Below are 25593 nucleotides of genomic sequence, written 5' to 3' on the forward strand. Positions count from 1 at the left end.
ATTGCTGTTGCTGATAGTGAAGAAAGTTTGATCGGTGCTTTCTGCTAAGACAAGCTCGGTATGACGGAATGCGCCTTTTCGTCTGCTCTGCGGTTTAGGGATACTGTCTAGGCCTCTTTGGTCATGCGCGCCATCTTCTACACTTGGTCACCAGGTAGGATGATCTTTGTGCGTAGAACGCTCGGGTCATGCACTTTGTAGGGATCGGCAATCTAGAGGGACATGTAGTATACTACTAGTCGTTGACCAGCTTGTAGCTCGCTATCATTTGTACTTTTATAGGATTGAGGTAGGCTCTCCAAGTATCTTTATTTTCTGACATGTGTAAATGAGCAAAACCCCCAAAAGATATGCTCGGGAAAAAGAGCTAGAAACTAAGATGCGATGATAAGAACTTTCGATACCTCGAGATAGACCTCTTTTTATGCCAAAGCCACATGCATAACACAACAAGGGTATATTGATTGATATTGACATAGTCAACCTACGATTTATAATTGTACAAGGGAGACCAGCTCCATAAGCGTGTGCAACAAGGTGTCTAAGAAGCATCCAAGCGCTGGGTATAAACCAGACAGGACGAGCCCCATGTAGTCGAAAGAATAGTCGAAAGAATAGTCGAAAAGTCATCCCGTCAACCACGGGTCGTCCTAAGTCACACATTAGCAACCAAACAGCCATAACCACGCGGCACAACAAGAAGTCACTAACTCTTCCTTCGAGATCTCCACAGCAGGACCATCATGCTGCCCCGTAGTCTCCTTCCCAGCATCAGACCGAGAAGTAGCTGACCCCTCCTTGCCCTCACCCACCTTATCGTCCTCACTGCAGCCGCAATCATAGAATTCCCCCAGATTGGTGCAGTCAAACTCAGGCTTATCAAGCATCGCATTAACCTCATTATGAACGAAGCAAGCCCAGCCAGAAGCCGCATTGCGCGAGGAAACCTGAGGCGGATACTTGCTCAAATGCTGCATGAAATGCTCAGCACATTCTCCACTGATGTCATCAACCGTTAGTCTCCGATCTAGCACAGAGCACGTAGGATAGGAACTTCATTACCAAGGATATAACCGAGCAAAGAGGTAGATATAAGAGCGCAGAGCCTCCTTTTGGTCTTCCGTGGGCGTCTCGGGGAACCGCGCCATGACAGTGTGGAAGTACTTCCAAGTCGCACGACCTAATTCAGCTCTGGAAAAGCCACCAATTCTGTGATCAGCAATTTGTCCAATTGCGCTCGTGTATTGCCCAATGTGTCCCTCCCCGGAGCGCCTTACTTGACTGTCTCATTGCCTAGCTTCGGCATCACCACGTCGCCCTTCAGTGTGTTATCTTGGATGGTTATCCCCGGCGCGGCTGCCGGTGCCGAGTGGTCGATGTGGCCTGGGGCGCGGACGGCGGGACTCGGTGGCCCTTGCGGTCGAATGAAGAGGAAGAATATGAGGCATAGTGCGATCGCTGCGCTGCTGATAATGCGCCGTGTGATTTGTCGGTTCGCCATGTTCGCGGGTGATCGTTGGGGAAAAGTAATGTCGCCAAGCGTCCGGTCACGGGAGCACCTGGAACTTGTGAGCAGGGAATATTCCCACGCGGAAGACGAGATAGAAGATTTCAGCTGAGGGTCTGAGAAATGAGTGCTAAAGGGCTTTGTACGAAGGGGAATCCACGTGTTGCCTACTTGGGGGAGGTACGCCACAGCTTAGTCATGGCTTCGCCGGGGCCACAAGTGCGAGCCCCAGAAGATTCCTAAAGTGTCTGTCATACGATTGATCAGTATGAGACAAGACAATAACATTTAGAGAATCTAATCCTACTAGGTGAGCATTGCTCTCCGAATCATAGACTCAGGTCATAGAGACCCACATCGGATGTGCTCCGGATTTTCACTTCTGAAGTGGATGCACAGAAGGAACGGATTCGTACCCTACTAGTAGTAATACATTACTGTGCTCAAGGATGCCAAACATATCTACATCCCATCATGATTTCCACCGACAGCAATCGAGTCGCTCAAACTCGGGGGTAAGTCCTCCTTGCGTGTACCCCAGTCGCTCTCCTTGTTCCCGAGTGTCAGCTCCAGCGTCATACCCCGAGTGAAGAATTCATGTCCAATCCAGTTCTTGGTGTAGGGCTTTCCATTGAGCTTGGCACTCTGGATATATATATTCTTGTAGGTTTTGTCAAAGTTGACATTCCGAATGGTCGCAGTCTGATTGGTTTCAGGGTGGGTGATTGCGACGGCCTTGAAGAACGGAGGAATTATCAGGTACACATTCTGACCGGGATTCGGGAACAGGCCCATCATGCTCCATGCCAGGAATGAGCCCATGGCTCCCGAGTCGTCGTTTCCTGGTAGCCCGCTATGCGTGGCGTTGAACGAAGATGGGATGTAAGCGTGGGCTCGGCTGGCGGACAGACCAGGGCGTCCCGCGTAGTGATAATCATACACGGTCAAGAAGACAGGTTCATTGCCCATGTCTGCCAAGCCAGAGGTGTGGAAATAGTCTAATCGAGACACGAAGGATTCTGGGCCGCCGACCATCTTGATCAACTTTGCCATGTCATGTGGGACAAAACTATATCGGATTAGCGTTGGAGGCTTACTGGGGAGAAAGAGTACACGCACAATAGGTACTCCCAGATGCTGGACTCGAATGTCTCGGAAGGATTCGATGTGAGAGAGCACCACGACGCCAGAGCACTGCAGTCAATAGGATCCTGATAGCCCCAGGTTCCGTTGATGTACTTTGGCTGAAAGAACCCAGTAAAGCCAGTGTCTGTTCCATTCCCTAGGAACGATTTCTGGTCTTCTTTGTACAAGTTCTGCCAGTTGCCAGACCGAGACAAATAAGTGGTGTAATCCTTTTTGCCGAGGCCCTTGGCTACAACGGACAGACCGTAGTCATTGTATGCGTACTCCAGGGTTCGCGAGATACTCCGTGAATTGGTCCCAAATCCAATATAGTCGAAGTCCAGATATGGAATATAGTTGAGGTGCTTCCAGCTCTGCAGGCCCCCTCGCCCTTCATATGACCATTCGAGTGGCTCATTCTCTGCATCGTTGACCATAGCTTTGTAGGCAAGTTCCCAGTCAATACCCGTCAGGTTCTTCACGTAGGCATCTGCGAGAACAATATCGGCATTGGAACCTCCCTGTGTCCAGCCTTTGCAGAGACTCATACGACAATCGGGCAGCCATCCTTCGTGCTTGAAGGTGTCCAGTAAGCTACGGACCATCTTTGACTGTGATTTCGGGTCAATGATTGTGAGAAACGGGTGCTGTGCCCGGAAAGCGTCCCACAGGCAGTAGAAAGAGTCAAAGTATGGCTCGTCGCTTTTCCATAGTGAATTTTCCCCGGTCAGATCTTGAGGTGATAACATGGTACGATAGATACCACTCCAGAAACTACTGATCATGTCTTTGCTGACACCACCCAACGTGACCTTGATAGGGCTGAGCTTCTCCTTCCATGCAGCCTCTGCGCTTTTACGTAGATGATCAAACGCATCCTCCGGTTCAGGCACTTCCTCTTCGGCATTTTTACAGGCTTGATCCGAGCTGACAAAGCTGACGCCCACCCTCACAGTCACAATTCCATTCTTTGGACGATCAAATGACATATAGCCTCCGGCTTGAAGGTAGAAGTTGTTGAAGCCGCGAGTGACAAACAACTCCTGCACCGATCCAGCTCGGTCATTGACCCAGATTCCGCTGTCATCGACCTCAGCGTCATCGAAATCAGCACAGAAATACGACTTGTAAGAGCCAGCCCCGAAACTCGGCAAGAAAGTACCATTGCCTCTAATTCGACCTTTGTCGGCGTCAAGGCTGATGGAAGCATTCTGTCGACTGTCCCACAGATCAGTTAGATCCACCGAGATCAACGGATTGAGATCGGTTCCATCCGCCGACTTTCCCTTTGGGAACGTAAATCGATACAATGCCGTGCGCCGCGCCGCAGTCATCTCAGCCTTGATGCCATTCTCGAGTGTCAGGGCAAAGTAGCCAGGTTGCGCAACCACAGAATCATTCTTGTAGTGAACCGCGCGAGCAGCTTTAGGGAACTTGCAATTATCCAAGATGTTGTCTTTGCAGTACTGTGGGAATAGAGGAAAATTTCCCATAGACGGGTTCCCGCCTGTGCCACTGTCATGCATATGCGAAAAGCCAGTGACATTGCTCCCATCAGTCGAAAAACCTCCGGTATTCTGGCCATCGACGTCGGCGACGGGTTTCGCCATGCCATAGGGGAGGCTTGCACCTGCAAAGACATTACCGCCATTGGTTGATCCGATCAGGGGATTGACATAGTGGAGGTCATCTTGGGTTGCTACAGTGCCTAGGACGCATTGGAGGAGTAGGAGGCTGCACAACTTATTCCTCTGCAAAATTGCCATGACGCTCTGGAATGTGAAGCTTGGACCATACGTAATAGCGCGTTGGGTTTGCGGATTTGGGCTGTCAATAACACGATAGATGCAGAAGATGGGAAGAAGGACCGAGTCCCTTCTGCAAGGGGTGGTTTTTCATATCGCTGTGTTGTAACGTCGCATTGTTCATGCGATCGATGGCCTAAATAGTGTTAGTGTTGGAGTTACGGAGACCTTTGAGTGCGGGGTTAGTGTATCCCCAAGCCAACAATGCACTGAAGCATGTTTTGCAGTTCCGCATTGCCAAATGAAAGCGAAACAAGGCCTTTTCGAATCATCCTAAGGTATTGACTTGAGTCAAATTGTAGCCGGAGAGTTGACATCAAGTCTTTTTATAAGCACAGCCTCTTTCCAAGGTTGAGACTCTGGTCAAGCGACGAATATTTGATAACTATGGATCATGTGATCACCCCCGCATGACTGAATTTGCTCCTGACGGGTCGGGCCTCCAGCAAGGCTGGCCAACGTGTAAGGTTCCGGTGCTGTTTCAGTATCCATTACCCTCATTCCCTCACCCTGGACGAAAATATTGCACCCCCAAATGTCCTATACATTTGTCAGTTAATCTTCATGAAGCATAAGCTCCTAAGGACACTAATTACTTGCCGCTTCACCAGTTCCACATGGATCTGTCTGTTTCCAATCAGCGTTTACCCAAACCCAGGTGCCAACTCTCGGGTTTTGTTCCTTCAGTTCGATTTCGTTTTGACTGTGGTATAAGAAGGCCGCAAATTCCTCTGCGCAATTGCCATTGTTCTTGTGGGTAGTCGACCAGTCTCCCCCCCAGAGCATCTGGCATATTTCTAGTCTTCTACCGACCGGGTTGTCACCTCCAAGAAAGTCATAGGAGAAAGAGCCCGCTCCCTTCATAGAAGAAGCGAGTATGATCTCATTACCCCAGGCCAGAATTCCCATGGCCCCAGGTTGTGCTCGCTCTCCGATGATATATTGCTCTCGGTCGGCAATCATCTCATCAACCGCATCTCGTGCGATTTGCCAGAGCTGCCCGTCCGATATTTCATCAACGGAATTCTTGAACACCATGTGGGTACTAAATTGCCAATTGCGCTTGACCTTCGGCCCATTGACATCCATCGGCGTCGGCCAAGTTGTTGCGAGGCCATAGTCTAGGGTAACTTTGAGCGGGCCAAGCGGCATTTTGGCTTCCGTCAGGTCGTAAGCACCTAGCCTAGGCTTTTTTGCTCCAAGTGCAGGGTTGACCATGACCAAGGCCCCAAAGGCCAAAAGGCCGATCTTTCGGACGAGTGGGAAGAGCATCGTTGAAGCGGGCACTCAATTTGAGTGTGACCGACGGGGATCTAGAAATTTCAAATACATTAGCCACCATGTCAAGCTCCGGTTGAAGGAAGGCGTTAATTACACCGCGACAATGGAAATGGACAACGGCTCGGAGTATGATTTCTTGACTTGAAAGCTAGGCTTTTCATATACTCATGCACAGTGAACTATGAAACTCCAAGAAGTACCTGTTGTCCCCAGAAACATATCTCTGAGCGGCAGAGGTCGGTCTATCCTTATAAAGGGTTGTCTGGCCGATGTACAATAGGTCTAATTTCAATTACAAATGAGTCTAACTAGTGAAAATAATGGCTTCAATTTGTCGCTTAGAAAATCCGAATATCTTCCTTTCGGATCAGCCAAGACTCGGACCTCTCAATCTAGGACAAGATTTAAATTGCGCGAATAACTATATATTATTATACGAAGCGGCGTATATGCTAGACGTTAGGGCCAAAGCCAAATGTCTCGGAACGCTACATTTGCATTTCTGTACTCCGTACTTAGGCCATATGGTACATTCCTTATCAAGTTGAAAATAGCTAGTATCCAAGCCACCAAGAGTGAAAGGTGGGATTATTGATTCCAATAAAGTGTACGACTGACTATTATGAGGTCCAGCAAGTCTTCGAAGCATCGCCGCTTTGGACTGTGCTGTGCCTGCTAGTCTCTTTTTTCTCTGTTTGAAGGACCAGTCCCACTATACACTAGTGGTGGAATAGCACTAGTATTACTGCTATACGACTCTATACTAGACTGTATTCCGATGAGAATGTCTCGGATGGTTACATCTCATTTTCTGTGCTGTGGTCCATATGAATTTTTCTTCGATAAACACAGCCTGAATTCGAGCTAATATGCGAGGACCTTGGGGATTCTCCAATGTATATAAACTCCCAACATTCCACGTCTTGGATCTCTCTACAATCCACTCCTCTGACTTTATTGTTCATTCTAGCAATGGATGCAGATGTATGCAGCTTATGGAACCGAGGTCCCTCCATGACTCCGCGTCTCACCCCTCACTTCATCCCAGCACAAAGAAACACTATCATAATGCCTGCCTGGATGGCCAGCTTCCTCGGCATGCCAGTGTGTGCCCTTGATCCGTCGATCCAAAAGTCCCGAACCCCGCTATTCGGTCACAGGACCCTCTTCGCTTTTCTCCTCTTTTTCTACTTGACAAAATAAGACAATCTATTTAAGACCCTTTCCAGCATTCAATTAAGCATCTTCTCTATAGACACCTCTCCGGCGCTTGAAATTCAGTTGAGATTAACTTCGTAGTTCAACATCTGGCCTCCTTTCAGCCTGTCACCAGCAATCAGTCATTATGGCCGCTCCTGAAATTCCCGCCAAGCAGAAGGCCATTATTTATGACCAGCCTGGGACGGTTTCGACAAAGATTGTGGAACTAGATGTTCCAGAGCCTGGTTCGGGCGAGGTTCTGATTAATTTGTACATCTTATCTTGATTTTGAATGGTATAATGGTATTGACGATCATAGAACACATTCCGGCGTGTGTCACTCGGACTTTAGTATCATGACCAACAGAGTATGCACATATCCTAACTACCCTCTCTGTCTCAGGTATTTACTAATACCGCCCAGTGGAGCGCGTTCCCACATCCAACTCAGCCAGGCCAAGTGGGCGGCCACGAAGGTGTCGGCAAGGTAGTCAAACTCGGTGCAGACACCGAATCCTCAAACCTAAAGATCGGCGATCGAGTCGGTGTCAAATGGGTTTCCAGTGCATGTGGGCACTGCCGTACGTATACCATTCATTTACTTTCCTCAACAACCCAAATATACACCTCGAACTTAACAACCCCCCATCCAGAACCCTGCCAAGCCAGCTCCGACGGACTGTGCTTCAACCAGAAAGTCTCCGGCTACTACACCCCAGGAACATTCCAGCAATACACACTAGGACCCGCAAACTACGTAACCCCTATCCCAGACGGTCTCGACTCCGCCTCGGCAGCACCACTGCTCTGCGCCGGCGTAACAGTATACTCCGCACTGAAACGCAGCAACGCGCGGCCCGGACAGTGGGTGATAATCTCCGGTGCGGGCGGCGGGCTAGGCCACCTCGCAGTACAGCTCGCGAGCCGGGGAATGGGCCTGCGCGTAATCGGCATCGACCACGGCAGCAAAGAGGGACTCGTCAAGGAATCTGGGGCAGAGCATTTCGTGGATATCACGCAGTTCCCGAGGGACGATGATGGCGCCGCGCTGACAAAGCACGTTCATTCGCTGGCGGATGGACTGGGCGCTCACGCGGCGATTGTCTGTACGGCTGTGAATGCGGCGTATGCGCAGGCGCTGTCGTTGCTGCGTTTCAATGGTACGCTGGTCTGCGTGGGCATTCCGGAACATGACCCGCAGGCTATTGCGACGGCGTTCCCGTCTGCGATGGTTGGCCAGCAGTGGACTATTACCGGGTCGGCGGTTGGGAGTCGGAAGGAGGCGATTGAGACTATGGAGTTTGCTGCCAGGGGTGTCATTAAGGTGCATTATCGGATAGAGAAGATGGATGCTTTGACTGGGGTGTTCAAGGAGCTCGAGGAGGGGAAGATGCAGGGTCGGGTTGTGTTGGATCTTTCTGGATGAATGCTGTATATATGAATCTGGTTTCATCTTGTTATAGGAACCTTTCGTTCGTTTCTAGTAAAGTTGGTTTGTTGACTGGTGTTATGGCTAGGATATATAACGGCTAACCGCTATATTCGATAATTGATATTTCGCACCAATTAAGTGAGTTTTTTTCGCCGAAAATGCCGAGAACCATTTATATTCAGTCTATAATATTTTGCACAGCATAAATTGGAAAGGAAAGGCCAAAACGAGAGACGAATAAAAAGAAATGGGCAAAAAATGAAGTGACCGACGCAGGGATCGAACCTGCAATCTCTTGATTCGTAGTCAAGCGCCTTGCCATTGGGCCAGCCGGCCTTGTTGATAAAAGAGAAAAAGTGTGCTTTATAACCGAAAGGGCAACCTGGCCAGTTAAATTTGGGAGAAATGGACCAAATAAAGAAGAATATCAAGACATAGAGAAATAATAGTTGATTAGAGAAGAAGAGACGATGGATCGGAACAATTTCATTGATATACATGACCATCTGGCGACTATGCAATGATCTACACTGGAGATTTCAAAGAACGCCAAGGCCAAGGCCAATAGTATGAATGACGCGCATTTTGATACTGGAGTTCATGTTGTTGACATACAGTGAATGCCTCGATAGAATGAAGAATGTCATCTGCGATTTTGAAAGCGTATGAAGAGCAAAGAACTGGAATCATATAACAGAAGTAGGGAGAGAGAAAAAAAAGTATAAAAAAAGTGGACAAACGAACCCAGAGCCGTGAGTGCGTAATTCTCGACAGTGTTCGAACCCAGGTAGGTGACCTAGAGGGTAGTCTAGAGCAGGTACTGCTCGATAGAGTTACCAACTAGGCCACTGGGTATCCTTACTCCTACCACACTGACTTTGATACTTAACCAACGGATACTTATTGGTTTTTTATCATCTATCCAATCACCATTCTCGCCTTCCACTATGTAGACACCTACCTGTTCAGACGATGCGTCATGCTTCTCGTAATAACTCCTGAGTAATATAATGGCCAAGTCAAGCAACCTTGAGAAGGTAGCAAAGCCATGCAAACTCTCAAGTGCTGACTTCCTATCGAAGACATATGCGTTCAACAAAGCCATCCGCATAAAATATTGTCTATCATCTATCCCAACTATTCTAGCTGCGTTTCGTGGCTATATTTGATACAGTCTTCACTACCCTGACCTCGAGGCGAACGCGCATTCAGCACCTCGTAGTAAGACCCCCTTGCCTGGAGCTTCTACTTGAACGGGACGTAGATTTTCAGATCTTCAGAAGATCCCCCGAAGATCATTTGGATACTTTGAAGGGATTCATACTCAGATTATTGAAGAGGGACTCCCCAGATTAGTCTTGTGCAAATTATTGATACTATAGGGAGTTCTTCATACTCTCAGTGATTTGCTACAATAATATTTTCCAAATCCGATTGCTCAAAGATAAACCGGCCAAGAAAACGATATAATTCCTTCTCATGGCCGACATTGTATCGTAACATAGATATGTAGATCCGGCATACAATGCCATTGTCAAGTTATACAACATCCCTGTAGGTCCACCCCAAAGCTAAACACAGTCCTACCCCAAACCGTGTGCACGGGCCCAAAATTGGCTTCCACGGTCTAAACCCCGGTCCTAGTCGCACACCTGGGCATCAATCCCTGTCGAAAACATCGACATGGCATGATTGCGGAGCGAAGCGAAGCAAGTATAAATCAGAAGGTCTTACGTACATGTCACGTGGCCAAGTTTTCTCCTAGGGGGGCTGAAATAATAGCGTTTTAATGCAGCGTGAGGTGACCAGGTAAGGTCACGTGGCCAAGTTTCGGCTGAATTATGATAAAAGCAGAGGAGTTGCTCTAGCCGAGGGGTCGCTGTGAAGCCAATAAGCCAGTAAGAGGGGGGCTTTGCGCATCGTTAGAAGTTAGAATCAGTCGCTTTGCTCTGCAACGAGTCGGACTATATCACTCGTAATATCCACTTCTGAGTGCCTAATAAACCCTCACCGCCAGATATCGCATGGGCATGTACAACATGTGCCTAATCGTACGATGAGCATTGAGGACACCGCATTTTCGAGACACGTTATTGCTGAGTGTTATCGAAATTAACTGGTGCATTGGGCGTTGGATTGAGGGGCACATTGAGATTGAATTGAAATTGAAATTGAAATTGAGTGGTCCCCGTAGTGATATCCGATATCCGTCCCCCAAAATGTACGCGTAGATGTGCGAAGCGATTGAACGGATCTGGATCTCAGATCTACGTTTCCATGGATGCGTTCCGATCTTGATCTCGGTATTTGCAAGGTTATTTCGGTCTTTGCGCTGATTCGCATGCTTTTGTTGGGCGCCCAAAGAAGAAAATTGAGAGTTTTTCAAAGCGTGGGCGATCCACACGCTACCGAGAGTTGTACCATGGTTCGGCATTGGAAATCGGGCTAACTAATCCCTGCCGTGGCAGCGGTGACACCCGGCTCACGGTAGACGTGGGGTCCCAAGGCCGTGCTGACTGGAATGACGACATCTTTCTCATGGGACTTGCATTTTGCATTTTGCATTTTACGTGGTTATAGACATTGGTAGCTCTGGTGGATTGGAAACTTTGTCTATGCTGCCTGTGAGGGTCATTGTATATGCCAATGGCTGTAGCAATGCTAGCAGCTCTTATGATCGTATATTAGATAGTAGACATCAAACACGTAAATGATTGCCATAACCGAGAAGCAAAATAGACCTGAAGCGATCCGTCGCTGATGAAACGCAAAGACACGATGCAGCGGGGTATCGCAATGAATGAACACGATGGCCTCCCAGAACAATATAACAAACATATGTATAAAAAAAGATTGAGAACAAATCAGCGGGTTCGTTTTGATCCCCCAGAATTCCCATTCCCAGCCGCCGGTCGCTTTTGTCCAGATCCCATGGCAGCGGTGGCGGCTGATTCGCCGGTACGGATCAACGAGCCTAGATGGAGAAGATATGGCTTCGGAGCACGGTTGACTTCGATCTTGCGGAGGATATCGCGCAGGCGGTTGGCGCACTGGTGGAGGTCCACCGGCGGCAGGGCATCAAGCGCGTGAAGGACAAAGTGCCGCGCGTCTGTTTCGGAGTCTGTTTCGACCGACCCGATGAGCAAGTGATACAGATTGCGCTGGTCCTCGTCCTCGCCGTGGAAAGACCGGCGACCCTGGGGATTGCCTTCGAGGGGATCATTATTGCGAGCCACGACTGACTCTAGAAGAGACACCAGGGCTTCGGCCGCGCTTTCAGAGCCGTGAGGGGCGCGTGCGGTGATGTTGGCTGCAATCCGGGACACAGAACGCTGGAGATGGGTTACAACGTCGTTGACCTCTACACCCAGGCCTGGGACCACGGGGTTCGCCGGCAACTCACCGGTTGCACAGTATCGGTCGAAGTCGCTCAGTAGTCGGCGTGACTGCTCTTGTATTTTGTCGAAGTAGATGGCCGCACACGCGCCGGCGGGCATCGCCTTGCATAGGCTGTTGAAAACCCCGTCATCGTGCACTGCGAGTCGGAACATGGTCGCTTCGAAATCCCCTTGCACCACGCACTGCTCTGCGGTTCGTGCTTGCTCGGTTGTCTCTGTCAAGTCCCGGCGAGTGTCTTCTGGGAGAGTCCGGTTGCTGAACGCAGAGAAAATGTCCCGGACCTTTTCTGTCCGCGTCATGCCGTCCTCCTCGTCCCGTTGGTACGGCCATTTGAGCTGCGTTGCAACCGACATCAGATTCCCCTGCAAAAGGTCCTCAATGCGAGGGAGACGGTCCGGACGTCCATCTGGAGTCAGTGCCACCTCCGTAGACCGAGGCGCGGGGAGGAAGCAGCCGTGCAGTTGATCGACGAGCCACTGTTCAGGGGATGGGGATTAGTATCGGCAGTTCAAGCCCTTCAAGTTTTAAGCTTCCTTTCCCAAAAAGGCACACTCACAAAGATGTGCTGGCACGCGCCGTCCGGTCGATCCTGGAAGGCCGCGCAAGTGCAGGTAGACGAGTCCGCGCCAATGTGCACCTGTGGCCGATCCGACAGCTGGAAGTCATACCCGGCGGGAGTAGAGCGACAGTTGACAACATCGAAATGGCCAGTCAAGCCCACAAAGGCCCTAGCTTCAGCCTCGGAATCTAGTTGGCTGAGATCATAGGTGATGCCGGATGTTGCGAGGACGGAGGTGCTGTTCGATTCGGATGGTTCGTCACCGCTGCTTTCTTCGCCCTCACCCTCGTCCCCTTCTTCTCCATCGCTGGAGCTCTCCGAAGAGCTATCGGCCTCTCCATGATCACTTTCGTCGCTGGAAGAGTCCGACCGCCCCGTGCGGGCCGTTCTAGTAGGCAAGGCCGTATCTGGCATGTTTCGACCAATGGACAGCCTGTGGAATTGGCCCGTTGGAGCGGACATGGCGAAAAGAAAAGAGGGAAGACAGGCGTCCCCTCCAGAAATCAAAAGAGGGGCTACAGAATTCGAAGAGCAGCGTATTTTCCCACACGGTGGACTTTGGTAGACTCACAGAGTTCTCCCGACCCATGGACGGAAGCGGGTACACTGAACCATGGAACTGGCTTCCCTGGCGCCCGCTTTAAATAATCAGGGGCCATTGAAGAGACACAATGCTTTTCATGTCTTTGTCCTCATTTCGCCTGCGCAAAATAATTGTATCTCCGACCTTTCCGGCTGGGAATCGATCTTTGGATTTGCCAGGTTTTTTTTTTTCCCACCCAACAGCGCTTAGTGAAAGGTGAGTGCTCAGATCGCAAAGAGGGGGGGGGGGGGATTTGGAGCCTCAATGGGAGGTGCCGCAGGAGGAAAAGGAAGGGGTGATGTCTCGACAAGGCCGCGCCGTTTAATCCTAGTACCGTCTCATAGGATCAGCATCATCGCACAGCGCACAGACATCCACTAATGGGGGATCTTGTGGTAAGATCTGGGGTTTAGTGGTTGGCACCCGAAAACAGATTCTGACCTCGGGCATGGCTACGGCGGTCTCCGGGGAACACAGGGCCATGTCTCGTAAAGATGCTGCGCTCTTTTGTCCGAGAGCAATGCATGCAACTGAAAAGAATGTGACTGGAATCGACTGAAAGTTAAAAATCATGGTATGTTGTCTGTTGATGCCCGAGAGCCGCACGGTGGCTGATTCTACAGTTGGCCAATGCAAAGCTTGCATCTCGTATTTGCATGTAGACGCTGTTGGCGGTATAGATATTGACCCCGACACAGGGGAAAAAGAGCAGAGAAAAGGACAGGAACGAGATAACGGGAATAGTACTTCCCGTGCTTCCCGTACACTCCAAAGGTCAAACCACAAAGGCACAAGCTGCGATCGCCGCCCGAGAAACCGAAAAGGAATTGGAAATTGTTTCCAAGCTCCAGAGCAGCCTCACTTGGGTCCACCATTCAGATAAGTTCCTTTTCTGTGGCTAGGATTGCGCCTTGGTATTTTCCATGGTGGAGAATTGTTAGGATGCTGGCTCTCGGATAGGTCACCCGATGCTCTCTTTGTCCAGGTGCCACGCAACAACCCTCAAAGAGAAAAACAAAGAAAGCGCAATATCCCTGTCCATCAACGTGGTCGAATGTGACAGACTATCCCAAACGAGGATGGTGATTGGCTTGGAAGACATGGAGACACTCCCATGAGAATACTGAGGCTCTTGACTCCCAAGGACGGCGAGCACAGCCGAGGATAAGCAATCCCATACGCCGCAAAGCCCTCAGACACTATTCGAGGTCTCCAGGATCATAGATGTGTTGGTGATAGCAGGGGTCTGCCTTGCATATCGCGCAGACAAATCACCAAAGAGTGGATCACCGAGCTGTAACCGAAGTCGACATGTCAAGTGGTCCAAAAATCCTGCGCAGGAGACTATGTTGTAGCGGCGTGTCCGGGGATGACGATATCCATTGTATAGTGCGAAAGCGTAGCGAATCCGAGCGCGGCACGCAGGGAACTGTGCGGCACAGCAAGACCCGCCATATTGGGTATTGGGTTTAGAGGTAATCCTCTATCCCTGCAAGTTAATGCGGGGCAGCTGGAGACAAGGACCGGTCGAGCTGCGGCAGCCACTTTTGACTGCGCAACAGCGTTGATCGGCAGAAATTGGCGTTTAGCTCTCTGGCTCGGCTTTATCGTCTGCCAATCGCCATCCCTCGGCGCCTAGAAATGGTCAGTTTCACACAAGCCCTAGATGGCTAAATTTCTTGGGTTTGGCTCGCTGAGGGTTCGGAGATATCGTCTGTGCGCTGTTCTTTTTTGTCCTGCACGTTGGATCACTTGACAGAATTCCTCCTGTACGTGACGCAGCCACAGTGGCACGAAGGAGGAGGAAGCAAAATCAGCATGGCCTTCAAACTGTATCGCAATCTTACGGGTCTTCTGAAGGGGGAAAGAATGTATGATGTCAACCACTGGTTCTATTACCAAAGTCGTCCTGCGAACTCTGGAGGTGGTTAAGACATAATGCTATAGTGCTGATGTTTATAGCCAAAAATACAAGTTCAGGATGCAAAAGGTTCTTTGTGTAACATCGGGAAAAAGACTCCGTCAAATTTTGTGCTGTTGACCCGAACAAGGCGTATACTTCGACAAACATACAATCTTAGAATATTATAAACTCGAATACAGTTAGAAGAATGCAGACAATAACCGGGGTTCACACAGTAGGAATTGGCTATAAACTAATTGTACGAGACAAAATAATCAAAATAGACAATTTACCCCCTAAACAGAAACCATTTGTGCTGGGACGGCCGAAACTGGCACTTCCTGACGCTGAAAATGGCCCTCCACCAGCAATATTCGGACGCACCTGCCCGGTCGCAACCACGCACCATTCCTCCGAGGCTCCAAATTCTTTATCAAGGATCAAAAGGCAAAGTCACATCATTGGAGGGTCCGATTTGCAAGCCGGGAGCTCAAGGCTTCATTAGCAGATTGAGGGTTATCTGCAGCTGTCTATGGTCCACTGTATTTCTTGAACTATGCTCTGTGGTTGTAAAAGCTGCACATTGTGACTGCAATGCAGACGAACAGATCTGCTGAGACGAGAAAGCCTCAAAAGATCTCTTTGCCAGTCCTCATTCATCTCGCGCCATCTATCGAGACATTTTCGAAACAGAGCTCGTTCTTGTTCTGTTCCATTGCCTGCGGCCACTCCAAAGTCATACATTTTCTGGAAATCTTTAGGTGTATCCGCAATGATGACACTGACCGGATAATCCTTGAGAGGTAGCTTTTCAGGTTGATTCTTGTGGGCCAATGCCCGTCTGTTATTCGGCACCGCCTGCAACTCAGCAGCCTCGGTAGGTCGATGTCGGGGATTAGCCTGCTGGTCTCTGACGGCTTTCCACTCCTCCTCGGATAGGACATGGGACGTTGCAAGACCGGTGGTTTCAACAAAGTCTTGGTCACCGAGGACTGGACCGAAAACGTCCCAACCCCACGCACCACTGTCAAATAAACGTTCAGTATTGCAATCCACGAACACCATGCCCACGACATCATTGGGCCTGAGTTCCAGAAACTCGCGAGAAGTGTAGCCTCCCCATGAGTGGGCGACAATGATAAACGGAGGCTCAATACTGGCGTTCCTTAGAAGGGTATCAAGCTCTGCTGCGACTGATGCTGCAGATATGCTTGGTGGTGTTTGGTTGGGACCTTCACTCCTGCCCAACCCTGAACGATCATAGTTCAACCAACGGGCAAATGGAACCACAAGCTTTCGCACTGCAATCCACTCATCAACCGTGCTACCAAGGCCTTGCATGAGAACGACGATAGGCTCTCCAGGCTTGCGATCTGGCCCCGAAACGGACAGGTAGAGGTTATGGGAACCGACAGTGACAAGCCCATCATTATCACCTTTGTCCCAGTCAACTCTAGAAATTGGTTGCATTGTGAACTGGATGTGGATTCAAGTTGAGCAAGCAATGAAGTCAACTGGTTGAGTTTTTGGGCAACGGGGAAGTGAATATTTTGAAAGATGCCCAAGCCCCCGCTTCAAATGTTCAATGTTTGTAAACTCGCCCCTCCCTGGGTAGAGTTACATTACGAAAACAATGTGGGACTTTCCTTGACTGAATGAAGTTTAGCGCAAGCTGGCAACGTTTTGAAAGAAAGCGTGAATGTCTCAAGGGTAATCTGTTTTCGAATTCTACTAATCCTAATAGCGAATGAGGTCGAGGATTGGAGTAAGCGGAACCAATCTTGGATACAAAGGTTGATTGATTAAAGAAAGAACGAATGTCATGGGGCAGTCTTCATTTAACTAGTTGCATAAAGTGGGTATCAACCAAAAATGCGTGGCAGCAGAAACACAACATTTGAAGGACAGGACAAGGAAACAGATAAAAGGGTATGCTAGAAACGCAAGGAAATTCATCACAATTCGTCGCGTCGTGGATGTTCCATTCGGCCCCCAACTCGGTCAATGGCCCCTGGCAGCGTTGCGCTGCTTGGCTGCCTCTAATGCTCTGCGAAGCCTCTGTTTATGTTCCAAGTCTTCATCCGTAGTTTGGCTCACGGGCGCGGGACTGGGAGATGGACCCGGGCTAGTAGTCGAAGGGCGAAGACTTGGAGGATGTAAAGGCACTTCCCCAGATGGGCTCGTTGAGGAGAAGCCTTGAACTGGAGAGACAGGGGCAGCGGCTTGTGGGTCGTTGTGCAAGCCAAGGAGAAGGCGTTGAATGGTGGCCTCGATCTGCACAGGCCCCTCTTGAATGCTCTGCAACTTTGAACCCATTTCACCCTGGATTTTCTCATCCTCTTTTATCTTCTCAGCCCCCAGCCGATGGAAAATCTCCGGATCTGAGTTGGCATATCGCGCTTCAGCGACGGAGACTCCATAGTCGGCATCGTTTAGGATCATATCTGCAACCCCAGCGCTGCGGATGATGGCCTCCGAATCAGCTCCGAGCGACGCCGCAAAGGTTGCCGCGGATTTGAGAATCTGCCCAATTTCAGAGCGCGGTAGACCGGAGGCTCGGAAGGTGGCGGTATCTAGTCGGGCTGTTTTCGACGCAACCTCGTCCAGGAGGCTCTGATTTAAACCTAGCCCGTGCAAGATTGCGTCGTCGAAGGAATCCATGAGTCGGTTGGCTCGGTCATCACGATCCTTGCACGCTTCCAGAATGTTTCGCCGTTCCATTTGGTCAAACTCTCCGTCTAGTTTTTGTAGACCAGATATATCACCCATGACCACAAGTGGTCGCCGCTCAGCCCTCTTCCGTCGTTGCTCACAGTCAAGGGCTATATCAAGACGTTTCTGGAATCGGATCTCAAGCTTTTTGTGAAGGTCGTTGACAATTTTCATGGTCACGGATGGGCTGCCTCGCTCGCTTGGTGAACCTTTGCTCTGTTGATCAAGGTCGAGTTGATTGAGAGCAGAGTCGTAGGACTTGCGAAGTGCCGAAATCTCATTTTTTAGGCCTTCATCTAAGGGATTGAACACATGTGTCATGAAATCATCTACTTCGTGTCGTTCCTCCTCTAATTGGACCCGAGCTTCGCTTTGCCGAAATTCTTCTTCCAAGGTATTGATGTCTGCATACCCGATCTCTTTCCCATTGAAAAGATCATCGATGTGCCGCTCAGATTCATCCTGACGAGCCATGCGCTCGTGTTCCAGCTTTTGCCGTCTGGCTCGTGCTGTCTCCTCCCATTGATCAACGGTCCGTCGGATGTACGAAAAATCATCAGGAAAATTTTCAAGTTCTTCCCGAGTCGTGATGTGCCATGAGCTTTCAGACCGTTTGTCCAAGGGTGTCCGTACTATGGTGCGTAATTCTTCCACGAGGCCCCTCGACCGGCCTTGACGAAGAGTTTCTGGCAGCAATGGAACCGGTGGAGAGTTTCGCTCAGCCGGTTTAGAATAAGCGACGCTCTTGTGACGAATTAGACCCAAAAAGGTCTCGTCAGGATCTTTCTGCGCGGAAGAAGCAAGTGCAGTATTTGAGTTCGATCGAGATGTAGGTGCTGGTGCATTTGACATGACTCGCCCACTGACAGCTGCTTGCCGCAGGTCAGAATAGCCTTGATATGCCGGGCGAGCAAAGGTGAGGTTGTCCGAGCCTCGCTGGGGACCCTCTGTATACTGGAATGGCGTGTATATAGGCCGCGGGGGGTTCGTAGTCAAGGGCTCCAAGACTTGCTTCTGCGTATCCATGGATATGATCGATAAGGGTCTTGAGGGACTCGACTCTGCGCCCGAGGGCGCAGTAGGTAAGCCCAGAACAGCCTGCGAGCCTCCTTGCGCTTTCTTAACGAGCAGAGGACGACCACCTGAACTGTACTCACTGCCAACATCATCGAGATCTTCATCCTCTGTTGCCGTTGCCGCCGAGGGAGGAATTTCTTCTGACGCAACGGGTATCAGTCCCGACTCAACAGCTGGTTCGCCTTTATTGGAAATTGGTAGCGGCTGAGGAGGGGCAGGATTAGGAGCTTGCAGAGTCAGCGATTTACTTTCAGGCTCAGGCTCAATATTATAGAGAATCTGCCGGAGCTTAGTCTCTTTGGCCATAAAAGCCGTGAAGATCTTATATCGTTCTTCATCTAAGTCAGCCACTGCCTCCTTACGTAGCATGGCGACATATCTTTCCAATGATGATTTGGCCCAGGGGTCCAGATCTTCGAAGGGGTCTTGGTTTACTGGCGTAGCCACCCTTCTGGGTCCTTCGACCACTTGCGCAGAACCATTCGAGCCCGATTGCAAATGGTCGAAAAATGACGAGCTGTTTTGCGTTGACTGCGGGCGCTCTACTGGGCTATTCTGGTAGAATGCGCCGGGGAGGCCTTGATGTTCCGGTTGAACTGGTTTATGCGCAGGCGATAATGGGCGAACCCATGCATTTATTACGTCATCGATGCTTTCTGAACGTCCACCTGTAGACAAGGCAGAGCTGGTGGTATCCGCGCGGACCAGTTGGGGCGGTGTTGGTATTCCATGTGTTGTGCATGGACTGACGGGTGAATTTGAGCCACCCTGTCCCGACTGTGTGACCCCAGAGACAGTACTTGGAAGCGTTTGATTTGTATCTGTTCTCGGACGAGCGACAATGTCCGACTCGTCTTCCACAGACACGTTGGGAACATCGTCCGGAAGCCTTGATGGTGGTTGAGACCCTTCGTGATGCAGAGAGGGCGTCCTGCGAGGTGGGAACCACGCTGCATCATCAAAGTGCCCAGGGGTTGGGCCAAAATGCTCCCAATCCGATGGAGTTCCAGGGCCCAGAGCCGATGCGCCGATAGATGTAGTATTTGTATTGAGGGTAGGCGCAGGGCGGAATTCGTAAGACCCAGGCATCGCAGCCGCTCCTGCGCCCTGGGCGAGCAGTGGAGCTCGCCCCGTCTGATCGCCTTGTTGGTCCGCTACATGTTGAGTGCCTTGTGGGATTTTTGGCGGCGGTTGTGGAACACCAGATGGTGGTGGTGGTAGTGTTGTATATGAAGGTGGGGGCGGAGAGGGTTGGATTCCGTGAAAAGGAGTTGCGACAGATGGATACGACTGAGATTGCGCATAGGCGTACCTTTGCTCATTTGTACTTGAAGGTCGAGGCTATGCGACTGTTAGTTATGCGACTTTGAAATTCTAACGTTCGACTTACCGGCAATGGGGGGCCGGAGCTCTGGTTGAACCGCACTCCCCACGTGGTTGTATCCGCACCCGCACTCGGTGATGGCAGTCTCTGTGGATTTGAAATCGGTCCATAGTTGGCTGGCGAATATGGAGCAGCCGGCGAATATTGAACAGCTGGTGCATATGAAGCAACCGGGGGACGTGGAGGCGGAGGAGGCCCTGGTTGCGACGGCGAGGAGAGACGCGGAGGAAGTCGCCATTCTGGCTGTGAGGGAGGACCAGACTGTCCGTGCATGGTAAGATGAATCAGAGCACTTTAGAAAGACAAGACATGAGAATATTTCAAGAGTCCGGTCTTTTTAAGGTGTCGAAGGATTCCTCCAGGGCTGTGTTGATCCTCGTGTTGGGTTGGGGTTGGGGTCAGCACGGGGTCGTCACCCCCACGAGACTTCCAGTGCAACTTCTTAACTACGACAGCCCACTGCCCGTTGGGCATATATACATGTATCTATTGGGATGCATCCAAGGGCTTGGAGGCCTAGGATTACAAGCCTTCCAGAAAATCCCATAGTCGCATCTCATCCTTTGTTTTGCTATCTCTAGTACGGAGTATACTTGGCGGTTTTCCCGCTAAAAGTGGAGTGGATTTCAAGGACCTCCGAGGCATATTGGTGATATGAAGTTATTCAAGGGACCTGTTGTCTTCCTTTGTTGCGAAAGCAAGTTTATTCCAAAAGAACACGTCTTTTTCACTGTTCTTTGTTGGACTATACCCTCAATCGGCGTTCTCTCCGAAAATAAACCATCCTCTTTCTTTGTCTCCCGACCCTTTGATATGGGGATTCCTTCAGCCATGATCTGCGGCAAGTATGATACTAATCTGACATTTATACTCTCATGGCAACTCCATGGGTCTGTGTTGGACTCACAGTCTCATGCGGCCCAAGGAAATCGAAATCCTGAGACCTGCCATACTCTTTCCACGTTCACATACCCATCCCTAGAACGATTGTCTATTCTAGATACACCAAGGTATCAAAATGGATCCGAGGAAACGATTATACGAGGTCTACCCAGGTGGAGAAATTGTCCACCCACCCCCGTTTCCAAAGCGGCCGGATCTTTTCAATCGAGCGCCACTAGCCCCGGCGTTGACTGAAGACAACGCGTTTCTTGCCCGTCGATTTTGGCAGCAGCCAGACGAATCCCTCGGACGTGCATGGAAGGCACATGCCAATCGACCTTATACACGAGCAATCGAAGAAGAAGAATCGGTAATGCATGCGTTGGCTCACAATGTCTATGAACACCTGATGAGCAATCCAATTCTGCCTATCTCGCGTGATGATGCACGAGCCCGGTTCACCGCGGAGGGCTTGGATGAGACCTACAACGGCGTGCAGGGGCTAGATGCATTGGAGCAAAGGGTTTTTGTACACGGGCTGAACGTCAGAGATCCGGATCTTTGGACAAAAGATACACTCACCGATGAACTGACATTAAGGGGTCTAAGCACAGACGGGAGAAAGACAGACCTACAACGCCGTCTATGGGAATACGAATGTGATGAGCGCTTTGGGGTCTCGAGACAAAGCAACCTGAGTCATTGGGGTATCCATCGTGAGCCAAGACCTGTAATGAGCCCTGCCACGAGAACAGATATGTCTGCACTCGAAATGTACACAGCAGCAATTAAACTGAGCCCGTACAATCCAACTTACTGGAACAGCCGTGCTTATTGTCATTATCTGCTGGGCTATTTCGATCTCGCCATTGGAGACGCCTATCGCGGAGAGCTTCTCTGCGAAGTGTTGACGACAGCAACCCAAAGGAACAAGCGGCCAGGAATGTATACCCGTGTTTGGGACGCCATCCAGCAGCACCTGATGGTAGAATTGAAGATCAAGGGAGTCCCAATGACAAGGGAGGTCCTGCAAATGAGGAAGGCAAACGGTATCAACTATTTCATCCCAACTCTGAGGAACGCTCTTCACAGCATCACCAGTCTCAGCCTCGCAGCACTGAATTGCTGGGATGATTTCGAAGACCATATGCAGGGTCAACTCCAAAGACCCCTGTCATACCGCGATATGTCAGTTCCTAAGAAAAGGATGACGGTGAGCGCTCCCGTGAGAGCGGAGATCGAGCACAGAAGAGATAATCCGTCAGCGCTTCATCCATCCCTTTACGGACATGAGTGGAGCCGAGGATGGATTTCAGGCGCCGATAGATATCCATACGACCAAGCAGACGTGAGACGCGAGGCACCATATTTTATCAATGCACTCAATGCAAATATCTTCACGGTTAGTGGCAATGGCGGGAAGTCTCCCCAACGGACATGCCAGGTGCAGCCCACCCTCAAAGAGGACAATTCCTTCAATGGTTTAGGGGTCTTTGCCACTGCAAACATCAAAGCAGGAACCATGATTCACTACGAGGAACCAGTTATTCGCGGAATTCTCATCCCCAACAGGCTGCTTGACGATGAAAGTGAAGACCCTCTCCATGCCCCACGATGTGACAACTGTCAAGCCGTGATTAACCCAGACTTGGTTCGGCATATCGAGCACAACTGGGACTCCATTCGTAACCCGGCACCTCTTTCCGGACGGGTACACCCGGATGATTGCGCGTGCCTTGACATAATATGTAAATGTGTGGATGTAGGCTACTCCAGAGCTACTAGGGGCGGTCTGCTGTTCTGTTTTCCCAATGATGCAATATCAGACGGAGTGGCTCCTCATTGCTTGGACATTGCGCGCGAAACATACCATTTCAAAGAATTCTGTGGTCTCGATTGGGGATGGTTGCACGATGCCATGCGACCAAATAAAGTGGCATGGGGCGGATCGCAGTATTTCACCCACACCAATGAACGCCACGGGACTATTTTGAGTCTACTCTTGAAGAGTGTGCTTGAACTTACGCTCCATCGCCGCCAAGAGGACCCTAATCTTCTCGCGCATGAGATCAACGAACTCCTCGTTCTCGAGGCAGGTACCGATACGAACGAGCCCTGGAGGGACAGCTGGTTCCCTTTTACTCTGGCCGGGAATATCCAGGTACCTTTTGATATCCTCTCCAACCTTGGAGTGGACATATTCAGCGACCTCTCCTTCGATACTTGGGTTATTCAGACGGTGCTGCGGAAGTTGCTAGTCAATGCTGTACCCTGGGAACATACGCGGCGAGGTGCAAACCCAACGTTCAAGGACCGTGATGGTCCCAAACCGGTACTGCACCCAACTCTACAGAGTAGAATGAGAGAAAAAAAAGAAGACATCTCGGAAATGGAGCCATCATTTGGGAACTTCTACCTCTTTCCTGGGTTAAGCATGTTCAATCATTCCTGTCGCCCTTTTGAGAACGCACTGTGGGGATACGATGACAAGGTCCCTAACCGCGTAGTGATCTGGGCGAACAAGGACATCAAAGCCGGGGAAGAGATCAGAATTCCCTATCAACGTTATAGGATCGCTGATCCCGTCGGCGAAGACCTCGATCTCAATATGCATGCCGTGCAGCTATTTGGAAGGAACTGCGAGTGTCCTCGATGCCAAGGCAGGGGGGTTGCTCCTTCTATTGATAAGGGGAAGGCCAGATCTGTGTCTGTTCGCGATGCTACTAAGGATAATAGGAATGCTGATTGGACACCAGGTCCAGTGGTGATTCCCCCAAAGCAGGAAACTTGGGGTGGTGTTCTCGGAGAGGGCGATTCTGAACTTGATGACTATTTGATGGAGTACCGAGAGATTGTGGATGATATATATGACCAATTCTACGATCTCGATGACCCGGAATCCGAGACTGACGAGGCGACTGAGGAGGCGACTGAGGAGGAGTATTCTGGAGATGGGACGGGGATAGCCCCGTATATAGTGTCCAGTTGAAGTTCTACGGGATCTCAGCTATAAATAGAACGAGGGCTTATTTCATTACTTCAACATGCGAAAGAGTAAATAAGTAGCATTTATTGCATAAAACCGGAGTTAACCTTAAATCCCCTCCAAATGCTGCTTTGGCCGGACTTAGGAATTAAAGGCATCATGCTACACCTCGATGCAACCACCGGATTATTAACACATTCAACCCCGCATATGATGACTTCGGCTATAAAGGAAAGAGATCCTCCTGATCCTCTTAATCTTCAATCCTCAATTCTATACTAAATTACACTGAATCCCCCTTTCCATCATGTTTGCCCCAGCTGCCACCCCAAAGTCCCATCTCGGCCGCTACCGGCTGTTGGCGCCCACTGCCGGCGTCAAAGTAAGCCCACTATGCCTGGGAGCGATGAACTTCGGCGATGGCTGGTACGTGGAATACCTACCTTATATATCCAAACACAATATAACTTACACTAAAACAGGAAAGAACGTCTCGGCGAATGCAACAAAGAGACCTCTTTCAAGATCCTGGATACATACTACGAGAACGGAGGTAACTTCATCGACACGTATGCATATTACCAATCAATCTGTGTTGAATATTCCTAAAAGATCTAATCACTAACAAAACCAAAAGAGCCAACAACTACCAAGCCGAAGAATCCGAAAAATGGCTCGGCGAGTGGATGGAAGCCCGCGGCGTGCGCGACCAAATCGTCCTCGCGACAAAGTATACCTCGCCCTACCGCACGCACAACAAGTCTGAGATTCAGGCGAACTTCGTCGGCAATAATGCCAAAAGCCTGAAGCTGTCTGTCGAAGCAAGTCTGAAGAAATTGCGGACGGAGTATATCGATCTAGTACGTGGCTGCTCGCTTCTTCCGGCTTACTTACTCCCCGGGCTATTCTAACAAATAACTTCCGTATATATAGCTCTACGTCCACTGGTGGGATTTCAGCACTTCTATCGAGGAGGTCATGACCTCGCTCAACCAGCTGGTCTTAGCTGGGAAGGTTCTATACTTGGGTATCAGCGATACCCCCGCATGGATCGTGAGCAAGGCGAACCAATGTAAGTTTTACATTACAGCTAGCTATTACCGCTATTCCCCCAAACCAAGTCCAAGGCCAAATTAACCAAAATCAAAAACCACAGACGCACGCGATCACGGCCTCCGCCCCTTCTCCGTCTACCAGGGTAAGTGGAACGCCGCAACGCGCGATTTTGAGCGCGACATAATCCCCATGGCCGCGTCCGAAGGCATGGGCCTCGCACCCTGGGCCTCTCTCGGCGGCGGCGCATTCAAAACAACCGCGCAGCGGGAAGAGATCGCCCGGAGCGGGAACCCCGGACGACAGAATCCAGTGACGGAGCGGGACGTTGCGGTGTCGAAGGTGTTGGAGGCTGTTGCGGGTCGGCATGGAACTGCTTTGACCAGTGTTGCGTTGGCGTATGTGATGCGCAAGGCGCCGTATGTGGTTCCGATTGTGGGTGGGCGTACGGTTGAGCATTTGTTGGGTAATATTGAGGGGCTTGGGGTTGATTTGTCCGATGAGGATTTGGCGGAGATTGAGGGCGCTTCTGAGTTTGATGTTGGCTTCCCGATGAACTTTTTGTGTCGTGGGGATGATGTGCGTAAGGAGGCGCATCCGGCTAATTCGTTCTTGAATGTGGCGGCTAAGTTTGATTATCCTGATTTGGTACGTGCGCCTAGGCCGAAGAAGTTGGATGCGTGAGGTGTTGCTGGATTGGATGTG

General features: G+C 50.2%; 9 protein-coding genes across 9 annotated transcripts; 3 read left to right on the forward strand and 6 right to left on the reverse strand.

The window, feature by feature from the left end:
• Positions 1-634: 634 nt before the first annotated feature.
• Positions 635-1501, reverse strand: N7518_000799 (flavin-linked sulfhydryl oxidase ERV2; the record flags this gene model as incomplete). The annotated part of the gene is made up of 4 exons (XM_057181727.1): positions 635-650; positions 712-999; positions 1063-1191; positions 1278-1501. The coding sequence occupies 4 exons, from the start codon at positions 1499-1501 to the stop codon at positions 635-637; spliced, it is 657 nt and encodes a 218-aa protein (XP_057047077.1).
• A 468-nt stretch (positions 1502-1969) lies between these two features.
• N7518_000800 (CAZyme family GH92) lies at positions 1970-4398 on the reverse strand (the record flags this gene model as incomplete). The annotated part of the gene is made up of 2 exons (XM_057181728.1): positions 1970-2576; positions 2636-4398. The coding sequence occupies 2 exons, from the start codon at positions 4396-4398 to the stop codon at positions 1970-1972; spliced, it is 2370 nt and encodes a 789-aa protein (XP_057047078.1).
• Positions 4399-5025: 627 nt separating this feature from the next.
• Positions 5026-5709, reverse strand: N7518_000801 (uncharacterized protein; the record flags this gene model as incomplete). The annotated part of the gene is made up of 1 exon (XM_057181729.1): positions 5026-5709. One exon carries the CDS (start codon positions 5707-5709, stop codon positions 5026-5028), a length of 684 nt encoding a protein of 227 aa, XP_057047079.1.
• Positions 5710-7063: 1354 nt separating this feature from the next.
• Positions 7064-8344, forward strand: N7518_000802 (zinc-dependent alcohol dehydrogenase; the record flags this gene model as incomplete). Its single annotated transcript, XM_057181730.1, has 4 exons — positions 7064-7188; positions 7238-7286; positions 7343-7499; positions 7572-8344. 4 exons carry the CDS (start codon positions 7064-7066, stop codon positions 8342-8344), a joined length of 1104 nt encoding a protein of 367 aa, XP_057047080.1.
• A 2870-nt stretch (positions 8345-11214) lies between these two features.
• Positions 11215-12770, reverse strand: N7518_000803 (uncharacterized protein; the record flags this gene model as incomplete). Its single annotated transcript, XM_057181731.1, has 2 exons — positions 11215-12225; positions 12306-12770. 2 exons carry the CDS (start codon positions 12768-12770, stop codon positions 11215-11217), a joined length of 1476 nt encoding a protein of 491 aa, XP_057047081.1.
• A 2540-nt stretch (positions 12771-15310) lies between these two features.
• N7518_000804 (alpha/beta fold hydrolase) lies at positions 15311-16264 on the reverse strand (the record flags this gene model as incomplete). The annotated part of the gene is made up of 1 exon (XM_057181732.1): positions 15311-16264. The coding sequence occupies one exon, from the start codon at positions 16262-16264 to the stop codon at positions 15311-15313; it is 954 nt and encodes a 317-aa protein (XP_057047082.1).
• Positions 16265-16795: 531 nt separating this feature from the next.
• On the reverse strand, positions 16796-20240 carry N7518_000805 (uncharacterized protein; the record flags this gene model as incomplete). The annotated part of the gene is made up of 2 exons (XM_057181733.1): positions 16796-19924; positions 19974-20240. 2 exons carry the CDS (start codon positions 20238-20240, stop codon positions 16796-16798), a joined length of 3396 nt encoding a protein of 1131 aa, XP_057047083.1.
• A 745-nt stretch (positions 20241-20985) lies between these two features.
• On the forward strand, positions 20986-23838 carry N7518_000806 (uncharacterized protein; the record flags this gene model as incomplete). Its single annotated transcript, XM_057181734.1, has 1 exon — positions 20986-23838. The coding sequence occupies one exon, from the start codon at positions 20986-20988 to the stop codon at positions 23836-23838; it is 2853 nt and encodes a 950-aa protein (XP_057047084.1).
• A 304-nt stretch (positions 23839-24142) lies between these two features.
• N7518_000807 (aldo/keto reductase) lies at positions 24143-25572 on the forward strand (the record flags this gene model as incomplete). The annotated part of the gene is made up of 5 exons (XM_057181735.1): positions 24143-24261; positions 24318-24404; positions 24473-24695; positions 24769-24907; positions 24992-25572. The coding sequence occupies 5 exons, from the start codon at positions 24143-24145 to the stop codon at positions 25570-25572; spliced, it is 1149 nt and encodes a 382-aa protein (XP_057047085.1).
• Between the last annotated feature and the right edge of the window lie 21 nt (positions 25573-25593).

The sequence above is a fragment of the Penicillium psychrosexuale genome (assembly GCF_028828465.1).
Source record: "Penicillium psychrosexuale strain IBT 29551 chromosome Unknown utg000001l, whole genome shotgun sequence".
Lineage (NCBI taxonomy): Eukaryota > Fungi > Ascomycota > Eurotiomycetes > Eurotiales > Aspergillaceae > Penicillium > Penicillium psychrosexuale.